General features: G+C 37.0%; 1 protein-coding gene across 2 annotated transcripts in view; it reads left to right on the forward strand.

Moving 5' to 3' along the window:
• Dthd1 (death domain containing 1) overlaps positions 1–10,544 on the forward strand; it is a 62,430-nt gene extending 51,886 nt beyond the window's left edge. For both annotated transcript variants that reach the window (XM_048784309.1, XM_048784310.1), the window contains 2 exons: positions 3,526–3,583; positions 7,830–10,544. In XM_048784309.1, coding sequence (XP_048640266.1) covers positions 3,526–3,583; positions 7,830–8,152 — 381 coding nt within the window. In that variant the 3' untranslated portion in view covers positions 8,153–10,544. The remainder of the gene's footprint in view (positions 1–3,525; positions 3,584–7,829) is intronic.
• Positions 10,545–18,096: the final 7,552 nt, after the last annotated feature.

Consider the following 18,096-nt stretch of genomic DNA (forward strand, 5'->3'; position numbering starts at 1 on the left):
TTATGTTCTGTACAGAACTGTACACCCTGCACTTTTATACAGTACTTTTTTTTTCACACCAGCATTACCACAGACACTGAGCAACACATGCACAACAATGGGGAAAAAAGATCATGCACTACATATTTTATTTCATTTAATGCTTACAACAAACTTAGAGACTATGTAATATGATGATAATGGTTTTAAAATTCAGGAAACTGAGGCATGGGTTGAATCAGAAGCCAGGAACTGACCAAGTGAGCCCTCACGTGGTCGAGCAGAGTAGCACTGGGGAAAGATTAGCTTTGCTGTTCATGCCTGCTTCTGCACTATCTTGGCGTCTCACAGGAGAACTAGCACTTTTGGGCTGAAATGTTCTCAGCCATCATAGATGAAAACAGGAAGTGCACTCTTGCACACTCTTTGTATATGAAAGGCAAATGAGATAGTTAGAAGAAAAGAAAGGAATCTTTTAATATCTCTGAAGCAGGATCAATTTTGAGAGTATCATACATGTCTGATAAGCATTTAGAGAAATGCCCAGTCTAGAAGGTTATTGTATGGATGCTGAGGTGCAAGCTCTATCATGAAATTAAGCTGAGTCTCAGAAATATCCAGGCGTATGATTTAGGACTTGACAGACTCTTTTCAGCAAGGCCGCTGGGACCTTACCTAGAAAAATGCTGAATGAATATGCCCAAGTCAGTTTGTGGGGTTGCACGCAACAGATAAAATTGTCACTCTAGTGAGTCCACCTATAAAATTATCTACGTAGTTTTAAGAATAGGAGGATTATATTTGGGCAGCATGTAAAGAATAGTGAGTAATTAAAGGAATCCTCACAGCAGCAGCGGGAAAGCTCCTGGCACCCAAAACAGCCACTTCCAGTGTGAGTGGTTCTTTGGTTTCAGTGTTTTAATCACTTCCAAGTAGATGAGGCCTGTGTTGCTCTTAGCAGTGCAAATACAACACATCTACAAACATCTGGATTACTTATAGTTTTATTATTTATAGATTTCCTGAGAGCTTTATAGTGAGGGAGAAAGTGCGACAGAAGCCCCAGTTTCCCTCTTTATAAGGACGATACCTCTTTATAAGGACGATGTGTATCAAGGACACAGCTTACAGAGAGCTTGAGAGCCACATTTTGATTTGCCCAATGAGCCATCTCCTTGTGCACTAACATGTTGACAGTGGCATTGAAGAAATTGTATTCTGCAAGTTAAAATGCACAATATTAACATAAAAACATGTTACTTGAGAAGAATAGCAAAGTTGAGTAGAGGTAACAGAAGGGTGCCTTCTAATTAGAAGAAGGGTGGGGAGAGCGACTAGGAAAACTTCAGACTTCCTGCGGAGGAAGGCTTCCAGAAAGCCATGTGAGAACACTGGGCATGTGGGCGAGGGAAGACGGTGGAAGGACAAGCAGAAGCCTTCTGTTTGGCTTGGTGCTGACCCTGGACAAAAGTGAGTTTCAAGAAACAATGTGCAAAGCAAGATTAGTACACAGACAAAAATTGTGCACAGATAAAATCATGCAAATAGAGGACTGGAAGGGGAGAGAGTAGACGGGAAGTAAAAAGAAGGGAAGGTAGCATTGAAAATCCCCTATGTCTGGGCATTTAAAAGAACCTGTGCTGCCACAATTTATTCCCTCTGTGGTTGTATGTCAGATGAAGTGCTTACCTGAATTTTCATAGATGAGAAAAATAATCCATCTAGTAAATACTAGAACCAGTCTCAGTGCATTAAGATGCATCTGTGAACAAAGATGGACTGACGGGAGAAACAATTAACATAAAGAAAAGATAAAAACCTGGCATGTAACCTCTTGCCCCAGGCTCAGTCCAGGTGATATGTCTTCTAACAGGAATGAAGAGTCTGCTGTCCTGTTTAAATTGATAGTCATCTCACAATTCTGAGGCATATCGTTGATGCCTCAAAAATGTAATTGCGTTGCAATGCTGCAATGTAGTATACTTTAACTTCTACTGTTTCCTAATTCCAACCTATTAAATCTTCTTAAAGGAAGTTTTATATGCTTCCATGATTATGTAATGCCTACAAAAAATGAAATTCTGATTCAACTCACTTGTACTGAGTGCCCAGCAGGAAGCAATGTGACATATACTAACATACAGCACTTATGTTGTCCTTATCTGATACTTTGAAGTAGGCTTTTAAAAAATATTCTGGGGCTGGCCATGTAGCTCAGTGGTAAAATCCATGCTCAGCATGCATGAGTTCCTGGGTCTGATCCCCAGCACTGAAAAAACAGAAATAATTATAGGTTTACATGAATTTGCAAAAGAGTATTTTTTTACCAGTTTTCCTCAGTAGTTACATCTTAACATAACAATAATATAGTATCAAAGCCAGGAGGTTGACATTGATACACTGTGATATGATGTGTGTATATAATTCTGTGCAATTTTACCAAATGTGTAGGTAGATTCATGTGCCCACCACCACATTCAAAACACAGGACTGGTCCATCATCACAATGATCTCTTTTTTGCCACCTCTTTCTAGTCATGTTCCCAGATCAGTAAGTACCAACAATCTCTAATGATCTGTTCTACATCTTTAAAATTACATAATTTCAAGAAGATAAGGTAAGTGAAATCAGAATATGCAAAGTTTTGAGACTTGAATTTTGTACTTGGCGTAGTGCCTAGTGGCCCTTGGAAGTTAGAAGCTATTGCATGTAGCTGTGAATTGTCCTTTTATTAATTGAATAATATTCAGGATTTTGAATATATCATCAAATAACATTTTTTAGCAGTTTCTAGATTTGGCTATTACAAATAGAGTTGCTATGAACATTTGTGTGCAAGTTTTTTTTTTGTGATGTGGTTTATAACGAACATTTAAGAGAGATTTAGATATAAGTGTTCCACAGTAACACTGCTCTCAATCACTTAAACTGGTATCCAAACCCAGATGTTTTTAACTTATCTCTTGTGCTGTTTCCACCACCCCTCATTAAATGAGAATAAATTGTTCTGCAGATAGTGTAGAAAAGAAATGATTATATATGCAATTATTTCTTGATAAAATATTTGGTTGAGAATAATATATGCTCAGTGCCTTGATTGTTTTTTATCAACTTGTTCATTGAACATTCACCTGTTCATTCTCACAAACTATTGTTTAATTAACTATCAGGTACCTGTGCTGAGTGTTGAAGAACAATGACCAACCTACTAGAGATTTTACCAAAACCATGTTTGTGGCATAGAGATAGTTTGCTCTATATTAGTTGGCTTTAATACTTTTGAGCTTTAGTTGGGAAATGTTTGTTCCGAGTTCATGTGAGTGCTCTAATAATATTCAAATGTGTATTCTTAAATTTAAATTGGGTTGCTTTACTTTGCCTTATCTTAGGAAAACAATTGCTGAACATGCATGCACAAATACAAGATCTAATTTTGCAAGATATGCAATTCAGTGTTTCTTCTAAGTAGGGGTGAGGTTCATATGGGGTTTTATTTATTTACCAATAAATAATTGATTCTACTTATTCTCTGTCCCTCCCAATAGCATGAAAAATTAATCAACCGTCCACAGAGTACCAAGAGAATTTCTAAAGATCCTCTAGGTAAGGAATATTTGCTCCGTACTTATAGTACTTTTTCTCCTCTCATATTTTATGTATGCATGAATCCTTCTACAAAATAGAATGGAGAAAGTGACTTTTCATTTAATCATTAAGTTTTATCATGTTTAATAAGTGGAATTTTCTTGCAAAGTCATGTACATATAAACCAAAATATCATTCTCAAATATGCATGTCATGAAATTTGTACTGAAATCTATAAGAAATATAAATCTTTTTTTATAATTATACACAATAATGTGCATGTATTTTTTTTTTATACCTTTATTTATTTATTTTTATGTGGTGCTGTAGATCGAACCCAGGGCCTCACATGTGCAAGGCGAGCACTTTACCGCTGAGCCACAATCCCAGCCCCACAAATCATTTTTATTTAGAAATATAAATTAGATAAGTAACAAATAATTTCTTAATTTGTTAAATAGACAGCTAAGATTCATTCTGAAATTTTGACCATTAAATTGTAAATGTTTAAGTGTGGTCAATTCAAACCTACATTTGTGGTAAATAGATTTAAAGAGAAGTATATATTAGTATGAATCTTCAAAGAACATATTTTATATTTGGCTGTGTTTATGCATAATATTCAGGGTTATGTGCAGGAAAGCATGTTGGTGTATTATGCTGATGCAAATTTCAGGGTAGAATTGACACCTTTATTGTATTTTAGCCTTTAAAGCAATTCTTTCTGTGATGTTAATAGCTATTAATGCAATCACTTACTTGTCTTCAAAAGACATCAGTGGATGGGTTTTCACTACTTTATCAGGCTCACCGTGGATAGCACAGAATCCCAATTAGAGGTTACACTTAGGGGTACCAGAAAATGCGTAGACTTTACTGAACTACATTAGAATAGAACAGGAATTAATTTTAATATTACAATATACTATCTCAGGAACAATACAGCTGCTTTAAAAAAGAAGGAAAATGATATAGAAAAAAACAATAATAACAATATCAATAGATGAAAGCTTGGCAAGTTCATTATTGGTCACTTTTAAAGAAATTGATATTCAAATAAAAGCATAATTACTGCTCCTGTCAATAATCACTGGGTAGCATAAGAATACAATGATTCTTCTTATGTGTGCTATGAAGTCCTGAGCTGCTATCAATGTCATCAAAGCTTCTATAGGAAGGTTGGTGGTAGATAAGGCTAGATATTTTCAGTACGATAAAACTATTAAAAGTTTAAATGCCAAGTTTAGAAGTTTAGACAATAGGATAATAAATCTTTCAAAGATTTATTAATAGGGGACTAACAAGATCAGATTGGATGCAGAATGGTTGTGCAGAAGTTGTGTGCAGAGGACAAAGTGAGTCAAAACTGATAGCAAGGATATAAATTAGAATGTTGTACTCCATCCAGCAAAGACAGATAGGGCATTGTGGTCATCAGTTCTCATCTCTGTGACAATATGCCTGAGTTAATTAACTTAAAAAGAGGAAAGGCTCATTTTGACTCACAATTACAGAGGTTGTAGTCCATGGTGAATTGGTCCATTGCTTTCGGTTTGTGGTGATATAGCACATCATGGCACATGGTGGAAGATGCCTGTTCACCTCATGATAGCCAGGAAGCAAGTAAGAAGGTACCAGGATCCCAATTTCCAATTCACTGGTAGAGATTTTGAGAAAAATGAATATTGCAAAGACTATTCTAGGATTTAGGAAAACAAAGTTAAAGATGAAAAGATAACAGTTCTGGGATTTCACCTAGAAGCTATGGTCAAGTAAGTAAGAATTGATGAATTCATTGAGTAAAGAGAACAGAAATAGAAGAGGCCTGAGGTAGGAAGCAGTAATTTAGCAGCATCAGGAGGATGAGTTAGACAAGGGCGAGAGAAGGAACAGTAGATCTTGAGGAGAACATGAAATCCAAGGAAAGAAGTTAAATGTTTTGTGGAAGTCTAAGAAGATGCAGGCCAAGATTCACTTGCTGCAAGTAGTAATTAAGAATTCTCTAGGAAGGTTTGAATAAAGGCCAAAATAGCAGTTTTTATAAAGTTCATAGAATCCCTAAAGCAAGCATGTAAGTGCTTAGTAGATAGTGAGGAACTTGAGGCCTCATGGCACATTAGATATTAAAAGATTTTTATGGTTAAAAAAAGAAAAGGGAAGAGATAGCACAGTGGCTTGATGTTATAGTATAAGGGAACTAGATGACCTGAGCATGTTTATAAGAACCATGGAAGGACCCACAGTGAGGAGGAGATTGAGGGACAGATGTAAAGGGAAAATATTGGATGAAAAATGCAGGGTGGGATGGAGTCCAGCAAACACAGAGGGAGATTTTGTAAGAAAGTACTTTGGGAATGAAAACAAGGTTATAAGAACTCAAGCAGAATGGCTTTGTGTAAAGTGGGAAAAACAGATTGGGGCTGGGTGAAACAGGAGAGTGAGACAGGAGAAAAGATTTTGGTTTTTGCTATGGAAATTTTTAAATTGTGATTAGAAAAAAGTTAAATGGATTTGTGAATGCTAAGGGCTCAATAGAATAAAATAGCATAGTGTTTAGTAGGCACAACAACATATTTTCATAACTGGGTAGCTGGAGTAGTTCAGCTACTGCTGATGATCAACCTTCAAAACAGAGGCCATTTGGGGACACTCAATATCCCCCAACCTGCATGATTAGAGTTGACAAATTGACAATAATGACAATAAGGCTAAGGTGGATAACATATTTTAAGTTGGATGCATGACCATATTTGATGTATATAACTGATCTTTAGGAGCAGCACTGGCAGAGGTATGTAAGACCCTGCAGGGGCGATTGAATGACAGGAGGGATTGCTCTGTAGTGATGGGGACAGAGAACATTATGCAGAAGCAGAGGAATAGAAGCTGTGGGAGTTTAGCGGGTAGTAGTCAGTAGTAATATAGAGAAGCTGAGGCCATGAAGGAGGCATAATTCTGGCTGATGATGAAATGTGAAGAATAACTCTGAAAGTCAATTTCTAATTTGAAGTCACAGGACAGGTCACTGGAGTTAATAAGATTAAGGAACCATGTGGTCAGTAGCGTGAATGATTATCAGTGTTATGGCTGATGGCTGGCGATAGATAATGTGGGTGGGGGAGGAAGGCCCACCTAGGTAGCATAGACATCTAAGTGAATGCATTGCATGATGGTAGCAGAACAATTATTTGAAAACAAACAAAGATATTTTAGCTCCTTCCTTTAAGTAATATTCATAGATAAGCAACTTTATAGTGTAAAATCAGAGCGTAATTTATATGAGGAGGTAGGTGGAAGGGGTAATTAAGTAATAGGGGAAAGACATGGTATTCTTTGCTCATACAAGGCCAGGGAAACTAGTGCATGGGGTGAGCCTGAGAGTAGAAGAAAGTACGCAGGATAGGTGTGATATATGGAAGGGAAAAGATGGATTATGGCTTGTATATGGAAGGGGAGAGATAGAGGGGTTCAGGGGATTTACTTAGAGTGATGGCTTTGAATTATGCAATGAAAACCATAGCAATAGCAGATGGAATCATGGATTAGGAAGCAGGCAGGAGTCTCAGGTTAACGGGAAAGATACACAGAGAATATTGGATATATTCAGAGGAGATGTGTTCAAGTCAAAATAGTCCAGAGGAAATATTGATGTAATGAACTTTGTTCAGAATGCTCTTCGGGTAGTGAAATTGGTGAGCTGTGTATACACACACATACACACACAGTGTGTGTGTATGTGTGTGTATGTGTGCACGTATATGTATTTGCATGAATATGTGAGGACCAGCTAGCTTCTGGCATAATTTATTCATCACTTTAATACTAATAAAGATAAATATCTTTTTGAACCTATGAAACATCCTTTGACAAAGTGCTACAAGGCTAGGAATGGCTAGGGACCTCGGCGTCAGCATCCTTAGAAGCCTGTTGAAGATGCCATGTTTTGCCCCACGCTAGTCCTACTCAATTAACTGTGGGCTGGAAACCAAAGAAACATTTTAACAAGCCCTTCTGGTTCTCAGGTACATTAAAATTTGAGGAGCATTTCTAGTCCTTTACCATAGCTAGCAAGCTCAGATGATGACCTCAGCATTGGCAGGAATTCAAAAGTTCTCAACTGTCCACCTGGGTGGTCCCACATTTCTCTGCTGCTCAGAAGCCAAACCAGAGGGCTAGTATATTCCCGTGAGCAGGTGTGAAGGGTTGGATTAGCACATCCCTCAAGCAAGCTTCCTAACACTGGGTGTTCTGTGTGTGCCTCCAGAAGCCCTTTGGGATAACTTGTTCCACTGGCTGGCAGAGGAACTCTCAGAAGAAAACGCTGAGGTCCTTACCTCGTCCCTTCCTCTGCGCCGCAGCACCATTCAGCTCATCAAACTCAAGCACCCTGATGACCTCACGGAGCAGATCCATGAACTTCTTTGCTTCTGGAAAAAATCTCTCCCAACTTCCACTGACAAAGTTCGCCTCCTAGCTCGTCACCTTCGAAAGATGGGCAGGAGTGATCTTGCAGGAGAGTTCAAGTTCAAGTGGGAAAATAAAGTGTTCACTGAACCCCAACAGTGGTTTGATATGGAACCTGAGTAAGAGCTGGTGACTCATCCTTTTGCCCTAGAAAAAGCCTCATGGTTTTAAAGACTGTTTCTGTCAACGTTTACTGAGAATTTTTCAAATGACATTGTTTGAAGTGGGTTTCTTTGATAGACTTGTAACTGAGAAATCAATTGAAACAATGGAGAAATATTAACAGACAATAAGACATTCCTGGTTCTGCGGGCTTCTTCACTGTGAGTGACATGTTTTCTGCAACTCTGAATGTCCTGGGTTTGGCCAAACTTCATAGCTACTTTCAGAGTTGCAGAAAACATATTTACTTTCATAGGCAGGTACACACATGCACACATCTTCAATAGAGTTGGTCCTATTTATATTTTCATAGCCAAGGCTGCTTGCTATGTACACACGAAAGATATTACTACAAAATCACTATTTAAAAATTGTTATCTATGGAAAATTAAATGTGTTTCCCTTGACTCCAAGCAACCAAATCAAGTTACAGAGATACCTTGGGACCCACAGGTAACAATACAAAATAAGTGGGGCTGATGTTAGTAATAGCAAGTCACTTTTAGAAAACAGAAAAACTTGTAATAAATTAAAAATAGAAAAATTCTTAACTATTGACTGCCACAAGCTTCTCTTAAAAATATGTAGTTAGAATGGGGAAATATTCTTATCTTATTATTAGTGAAATGAGGCAGTGCAGAAAAAAATGAAGTAAAAGTAAAAGAATTCAGGGCCTATTTTACCTACTTAAAAAAAAAAAAAGTCTCAGTTAACAGAAACCTAATAGCACAGGCCAATATGGTGTTGGCTTGAAAACACCAGAGGCAATTAGTTTCAATTATTGACACCTAGAAATTAACAAAATCACATTAAAAAATTAAACATTGATGTTTCTCAAGTTTAAAGACAAATTTTCTTATAATCAGGGACTTGGGTATATCCATGGTTATATGTTGAAAAAGGAGATTCCAATTTCCAAACATATTCCTAAGAAGGAACATTTTATTAATCCAGATTTGTTTTGTTTTGTTTTTAATTTTTTTACATTACCAAAAAGGCACTAAAGGTATTTTCTCATGTGTTCTGGAATGAAGACTAACAGCCTTAAAGTATTCATTGTTTTATAAATAAGGAAATAAATGAATTTGCCTCTTATTTTGCTATTAGAGATTACTATTATGAATATTTTCTTGTGGTTTTTATTTTTTCTTAGAAGGAGATGTTTGTATTTCTATGGCTATAGATGTATACAAACACATTTCCACACGAGCTCACGTACATGTGTACACCCTAGTATGTACACATCTCCTGATACACATTATCTCATGGTCACATCCTTCTTACTCATATGCATCTTAGTTTCCTCATGTGCACACTCTGACACACACACACACACACACACCTCCACACATCTGCCTCAGACACACATGCTTATTATTTACTACACAGCCTCATGTCCACCTGTGCATCTCATGTACATGCAGACACTGTCACTAACACGTCTCCCATATACACTGTCATGTGTCACACAAATACACTTAATACATAATCACACACACACACACACTGAACACAGATCCACCTGCTTAACCTCATATACATTTTCACATTCTCTCTCACATGTAGTTCTCTCCCACACCTCACACAGAATATACTCATCACCATGCCCACCCCCAGGTAGATACCCACAAATACACTGTATCACTTTCCACGTACACCTTCACCTTCACACATTCTCACAAATATACCCCATCGCACACACTCTGCTCCCACCCATCTTTCTCTCCCACATATACTCACTCATATAACTCCCATATTTACTTTCATAGGCAGATACACACATGCATACATCTTCACACACAGAGACACATTTATTTCCCAGAATTAATAATTTGCACATATTATTATAATAGAAAGACAAAACAAAGGTATCAAAAGAAAAAAAAATGATCTTCTCTTCAGTGTATCATATCTTTAGGTAATCCTGGATTCAGTCTGATGTGGTGACATGTGCTGTTTTTCCTGTGTTGGGAAACTACCCCTGAACACCCTCACAGCCATACCCCGCCCCTCCCCATCCTGTTCACCTGATCTGTCCCATGGGCTGATGTGTATGGATCACATCAGTGATGATGCTCCAGGCTTCTCATTGGGTTTGGCTAATGGGGAGCTGTAGCAAGAGAATGATGGCTAGGCTGTGTCCCTCATCCCACAGTCCCTTCTTCTCTGGAAGAGGCCCCTTCAGACCACTCTCTTCTGGAATTCTCTCTTCTGGAATGGGTCCTGGTAACTGGTTTTCCTCTTATCTCTTTAGCTGTAGGTGTAGCCCAGCTGTCTTGCTCAGAATAACTGGGTGCTCCCTGTGGTTCCCTTGTGTCCTTTCTTCCCCTTTTAAAATAAACTTTCCTTTGATTTTCTAGTGTCAGTGTATTGTATGTTTCTCATTGAGAGCCTGACTGATAACACCTCTGCACTCCTTATACAGAGATAAGCAACTTATACATGCATATTGTCTGAGAGTGGGATTCATTTATTATATATACAATTTTATACATTACTGTTTTATTCAATTATAAGCATTTTAATGTCTTTAGGTGTTTTAATAGCTGAATAATAGTCCATTTCATAGTCATATGATTAATTTTTAGTATTACACATTTTTGAAAATGTTTAAGGAATGATGCAATAGATTCTCTGTTATTCCTGACATTTTAATCAACTTTATGTTGTTAAAATTAATTCATGCTACATGTGTGGCCATGATTTCCTCATTCTCATTATTGTATAATATTCCAGCATGTGCAAGTACTAAATGTCACAAATTTATTACACTGCAGATAGACATTTGAATAGATTTGAATTGGGGGCTACCATAAATAGGGATGTTAGTAATGTTCTTTACATACCTTTTAACAAACTAAATATTCATTTCTTTCAGGTATATTCCAAGAATGGAATGATAGTTTACCATAATAAATTTAACCTTGTTGTCCATTCAGAACCACTTAGCAATTAATCCTGGGTCATTATTATTGAAATCTTTGCATCTTGAATCACCAATTTCACTGACAAAACCTCATCATTATGCCAATTATTAAGCACCCAATTTTATAAATAATATAGTTCTAACATTTATTATCTAAATTAACAAAACCTAGTGTTCATGACAGTCATTGTGATTAAATATTATGTTTGGAGTATTAATTCTTGGTTAGAGCAATTGACTATTTAAAAAATGTAGCTTAAATGAAAACATATATAATGTCAGATTATATTTTCTGATGTATTTTAAAGATATAGAGACAGCTTAAAAATTGAGATAGGTATGCTTTGAGAACATAATAATCCAGTTTTCAAAATAGCTAAATTTCATGGGAAAAATTCTATTTTTGTAACCCAGTATTTTTTTAGTAGGGTTATTGGCATTTTTGAATGCAACTTTTTTGTTTGTTTTTAACTTGAACTGGTTCATGAATTGCTGGCCATTCAACATCCCCTAACATGTGCCAACCAAATGCTCAAGGTACTCCCTACTCCCTCACCTTAGCAAGTACCACAAGCAAAATTCCTCACATACTGTTCTGCTCACTGTTCAGCTCACCGGGAGGGTAGGGGTAGGGGTGGGGACAAAGGGAGAGTGTGGGGAACAACTATTTTAATCAACTTTTGGCTTGAAGTGGGGCATGAAAACGGATGGGAAAAGGAAGCTAAGGAAATCTAGAACATTAGAGTCCAGAAGGGGTCTAACTCAAACTCTGGAACTGCTACCTGTGTTTAGGAGGAATGTTAACTGCTGATTGCTGACTTGCTCAGAAGGATTGTCAGTGAGGAGTCTGGAGCTGAGCTATAGAATGAGCAGCTTAATTTACAAAGGCAGGCTTCCATAGAAGGGTAGAAGTGCAGGGGAAGAGGAAAATACTGAGTGAGGTCAAAATCATGGCTGAGCTTGCTGGGGGATTCCCTTGTTGCTTTGTGATCTTTAATTCACCACATCTCCCAGTCTGCTCACTGGCAATCACCCACTTATTATCTAATATATTAAAGATTTACTTACTTATTATGGTTATTATTTATTTTCTGCAAATAAGTACCCACTTCAATGCACATATGCAGGATCAGGGTGCTTGTCTTTTTTGCTTCTTGATGTATTTCCTGTAACTCTGTCAGGCAGTCAAAAAATGTTTTCTTATTTTTATCTTTTAAGTGAGAAACTGCAACTTGGAGTTACAGTGATAGTCAGTGGTACAACCAAGGTTATAACTCAGATTATTTTATTCTCAAAGGTTTTTGATTGTTTTTAAAAAATTTACTGTTATTTTTATTTTTTCCTTTTAGTTATACATGACAATAGAATGTATTTTGATATCAGATACACATGAAGTATAACTTCCCATTCTCTTTGTTGTACATGATATGGAGTTACTGGTCGTGTATTCACATATGAACATAGAAAAGTTATATGTGAAAATCATTCTACTGTCTTTCCCATTCCCACTCCCTCTCTTTCCTCCATTTCCCCCTGTCTAATCTGGTGAACTTCCACTCCCCTCCCCACCCCACACCTCGACCTATTGTGAGTCAGCATCCACATGTCAGAGAGAACATTCAGCCTTTGTTTTGGGGGGATTGGCTTGTTTCACTTAGCATTATAGGCTCCAGTTCCATCCATTTACTGGCAAATGCCATAATTTCGTTCTCCTTTATGGCTGAGTTACATTCCATTGTATGTATACCATATTTTCTTTTTCTTTTTTAAACATTTATTTTTTAGTTGTAGGTAGACATAATACCTTTATTTTATTTTATTGTTATGTAGTGCTAAGGATTGAACCCAGTGTCTCACACATGCTAGGCAAGTGCTCTACCTCTGAGCCACAACCCCAGTCCAATACCACATTATCTTTATCCATTCATCTGTTGAAGGGTACCTAGGTTGGTTCTATAGCTGAGCTCTTGTGAATTGAGCTGCTATGAATATTGATGTGGCAATGTCACTATGGTATGCTACTTTTAAGTCCTTTGGGGATATGCCAAGGAGTGGAATTATTCATAGAATAATTTGAGGAGTATTGGTGTGTTCTTCTTTGAAGGTCTTGTGGAACTTGGCTGAGGATCCATGTGGTCCTAGACTTTTCTCTGTTGGTAGGCTTTTGATGGCATCTTGAATTTCATTGATTGTAATTGATCTGTTTAAATTTTCTGTTTTCCTCTTTCAGTTTGGGTAGGTCATGTGTCTCTAGATATTTGTTGATGTCATGATTCTCTATGCAGCATGCCTTTCAGTTTAGTCAGGCAATGTCCTTGATCCCTAAATGTTCCATACCTAGATACACCTCAGGCCTCCAAAAAGTATGGGTTCCTTCAATTCCCTATCCCTCCACTTTGCTTGCAGAGGGATGGCTCTGACTGGTACTTCTAGCCTGGCCTTGGCTGCAGCTCTGACACTGGGGATTTCTTCCTTATTTTATTATATCCAACCTCCTGAATCCCTGATCTGCTTTGAATGTCCAGTTTTAAATTCCAGTAAAGTCCTCCCCCTTTTTGTTATTCATCCACCTTGCTGAGAAGCTGCCTGTCTGCTTTCTTGATTTCATGCCACAGAGCAGCCAGGAAAGACACCTCCTCTTATCTGCCAACTTGAAAACCCCCAAAGTCTTTTTCTTCTGTTGCCATCTTTCTATCCCTTGCCTACCCCCAGTCCAAACCCCCTCACCAGTCTTTTATTTCTTTCTCTGTTCAAATATTTAAATTAAAAAAAAATGTATTTTTAGTTGTAGTTGAACACAATACCTTTATTTTATTTATTTATTTTTATATGGTGATGAGGATCATATCCAGGGCTTGGCACATGCTAGGTGAGCGCTCTACCACTGAGTCATACCCCCAGCCCTCTGGGATTTTTTTCAGGTTGCTGAATTCTTAGGATTGGATTTATTGTCCATGACATCTTATTTTTTTAGTCCAGTTATAATATTTCTCTAAACTGTTATGTCAACTTACCTGTTTTTCTCCAACCAGTTTGTACGTTCCTTGAGGACAGTGCCTTGAGTTTTGTCCATCAGTGAATTTCCAACACCTTGCACAGGGCCCACCACACAGTAGATGATAATTCTTTGTTGAATTAATGCACAAGTTACATCTACACACTCTTTCACTTTTCCTGTGTCATTGTTCTTCTGGAAGCAGGCCTGTGGGGGCAGATGTCATGCATGAAAGGGCAAAAAGTTAGCTCAGATTGTAAAAATCTGCCATGCCATTCATCAAGCCAGAATAACAGACTTAGATAACACCAGCTGCAAAGTTAATAGAAGTCAATATTTCCTCCAAGAACACACTGCAGCAGTAAAGTGTGCCCTTCTTTGAGTAACTGCTTTTGTTCATACTGAAAAACTTTATCATCAAAATGACTTTCACAAATGTTGCTGTTTGGAAGAAATATCCCTTTCTTGCCTTCAGAGTATCGCAGTCACTTTGACACAGAAAAGAATTGATTTAAAAACCAGGTGCAGAGCTTCAGATAAAGAATTTCTGGATACAACATTGCACATCTATCTCAACATTAATGTTTCCAAAGAAATGGGACTGTGGATCCCTTCCCACTGCCGACCTAACATTGACCCCTTTATACCAGCTCTGCTTTGCTTTGAGCCTGTGGAGACACTAAACTCCACCCTAGTTAGTACTATATTCCAAAATAAGCCTTTGCCTTTGTTTAATGACACAACCACCATTCTCCTAGTATACAGTCGGGCTTACTGCAATGAGTCAAAAACTCAATTTTTAAAAAAATTTTGGGTGTGTCCCTTTTGGTCCTTCCTTGAATGAGACACTCATGTTATCCTCTGGTGGGTGGTTTGCCCAGTGGTTCTCAAATTCATGGCATATTAGAATCAGCAGGAGATGCCTGGACATAATCAGGGAAAATCAAAATGAATCAGTCTGGGTTGAGGCCCTGGAATCAGAATTACAAAGCTGCCTAAATACAGCCAGGATTAGGAATGATTTTCTCTGGTCATGTGGACAAAGAGCAATGTGGAATAGGAGCTAAAATTCAGTTTTTCAGGATCCAAACTCTGCCCTCCACATCAGAAGCTTTGGCTGTAGACCTGAGGAGTCTGCATGGTCAGTGACTATCTCAGGGAAGCTAAAAATGGACATTGTTGACTGTATTTTACTTTCTGTCCAGAGCACGCTCTCATCTCTCTCTCTTTCTCTTTCTTTTTTATGATTAGCCCTAGACCAAAACTAGCAGGAGAGAAGAAAGTGATGCATAGAAAACTGTGTGTCATGTTGAATACAAAGGCTTTTCTTTGAGAGTCATCATTTGTGATGATTTATCTATTCTCGAGAATAAGCAGGGTGGAGTCAGGAGCTGAGGCAGGGAATTGGAACAGCTGACAAGGAGAAACACTTTATCCAGTCCTCTAGGACAGAAGAACTCAGACTTAGTTTTAGTAAATAAGAAAAGTCTACCATATTACAAATATGAACCGACTCCTCAGGAAGCTACTTTCTGAACACTCATCAATGTGTTGTGAGTTAATATTTTGATCACTTCTGACATTGAAAAAAATAAAATTATACTCCAGTTTCTGTGTGCTAAAAACTTAAAATGCACCATGATATTCTATTCTTTTTGAGATTTATTTTAAAATATGCTGAGGACATTAAAAATTGGAAATGAGACGAACCTTGCTGCACTGAAAGTTTCTGTGTGTGCCAGGCAACCTGAAATCTTTCTTTAAAAATAGTGCAAATGCCCAGATGCAACCACAAGGGGGCCTCTGTGTCACAGATAAAAATTAAGAATGCTATCAAGATACGAATTTCTTTACGTAGTGAAAAATCTGTTTGCATGATCCTTTATGTAAATTATGAAGCCATTTTAGAGGGGATAATTTTACCTATGGTCAATAGAGTATCAATTTAATAATACATTGTTTTGTGGCTGACTACTGCTCAAAGATCTGAAATCTCTCCCATTTGATATGAAGAAATAAAGTATATAGAAACTGATACAATTATAGAGGTCTTTATATTTCACTGTAATTTGCTTTCTTAGTCAAGGTAATTTAAATGATAATGCAATGTATTATTGATTATTGACATTACATGTAGCTTTTTTGAAATTGCCTGGAAATATGACTGAAAGTTTAAGCTATTGACTCTGCCTAATAGCTAGCAAACCTACAGCTCTACGAAATTAAATCTTGCAATGAGAAAATTCTCATTCCTAAACTTCCTAAGCAATGGATCTTCTTTTGTATCTTTCTTGAAGTAGGTTTCATTATTTGTTAGTATTTACTGTCAGAGGCCCTTTTGCCAGTTTTAAATTCCAAACTATTGACTCTGAAATCAATATATTTTTGACTCACTTCACTTTCCATCAAATGCTATTGACTGACCTGATTTCTAAAGACTTTTAATTTTTGAAATATTTTGAACAGGGATATTGCCTTAGTTTGTCATTAAATAAAAGTGGCTCACATACACTAAAAATGAATTTCTGATATAGGATTATGATTTTTTTTTAAATGATCAGGTGATTTTTTTTCAGACTATTATTTTCAGTTGTGATTTTATAATAATATATTTAATGAGATAAATTAGAAACAAAGTCAACTATGTCCCTACACAACACATCTCAAAAGCACATAAACTAACCCAATGAAAATCACAAAAGCAAGGGGCTTTTTGGAGGGCAACTTATTCATATAGAAGAGACTTGTCAGTACTGATAGAGATTAGCCCATTCCTGAGCATGCTCAGTTCAAGATCATCCAGCTTCACAGATTGCAACTTTTTAAAAATGGGGGTGGGCAGCAGGAATGCCTTCTGGGCAGAGAATTTAGTATTGTAATAAGATTATAATGACAAATTTTATTTCAGGTCACCTAGAAAGATGGCTTAGGCTCTGGCTAGTTTAGATCAGTTCCTGTGGTTTTCTCTGGAGGGCCTTGTCTTAAATAAACAACTGGAAAGATTAACTATTTTTTTAGAGGGAGTTTGTTGCTGAAAATATCTCCCTAGTAGGTAGCAAACCTATAGCTCTACAAAATTAAACCTTGCAATGAGAATTTATTCCTAAACGTCCTAAGCAATTGATCTTCTCTTGTGTCTTTCTTGAAGAAGGTTTCATTATTAAGTATTTACTGTCAGAGGCCCTTTTACCACTTTCAAATTCCTTTTATTTAGCTTGATACATTGTCTACATTCAAGAAAATAATCCTCCTTTCTCTTGGTTCTTTTAAAGTATTTTGGGATATAATTACTTTTGGATTCAATACATTGTTTCAATTAATATCTCAAGTAGTCTTTCTTGGAGAGACTGTTCTTGTGGAGTCTATTTGGGGTTTAAAGTGTTTTGCATAGCATGTTAAAAAAAAAAAACCTTAAAATGCCACTAGTAGACATTTAATAAAATGTTATACTCAACATTAAAGGAGTTATTTATCTAATTTATATTATCTCAGAGAGGAGCAATCAGTCTGTAGGAGACTCTGGGGTCACAGCCTGTAAAATTTCATAGTTTAGGCTGTGAAGTCACTGCCCTGTGACATACGTAAGAGTATCAGCATTAGATTCTGGTCAGAAGCCCCAAGTGCCTAATTCAGTCTTGCAGACTAATTTGCCATTGACTTTGGACAAACTTCTTAATACCCATCATAAATTCTTTTCTCTTAAAGATAAAAGAATTGGCTATATTTGAAAGAGAAAATATATTGCTTAAGTGTTGTTATTCTTTTTTTTTAAATTTTTTATTGTTGGTTATACAAAACATTACATAGTTCTTGATATATCATATTTCACACTTTGATTCAAGTGGGTTATGAGCTCCCATTTTTACCCCATACACAGATTGCAGAATCACATCAGTTACACATCCATTGATTTACATATTGCCATACTAGTGTCTGTCATGTTCTGCTGCCTTTCCTATCCTCTACTATCCCCCCTCCCCTCCC

This window comes from Marmota marmota, unplaced genomic scaffold (genome assembly GCF_001458135.2).
Source record: "Marmota marmota marmota unplaced genomic scaffold, marMar, whole genome shotgun sequence".
Lineage (NCBI taxonomy): Eukaryota > Metazoa > Chordata > Mammalia > Rodentia > Sciuridae > Marmota > Marmota marmota.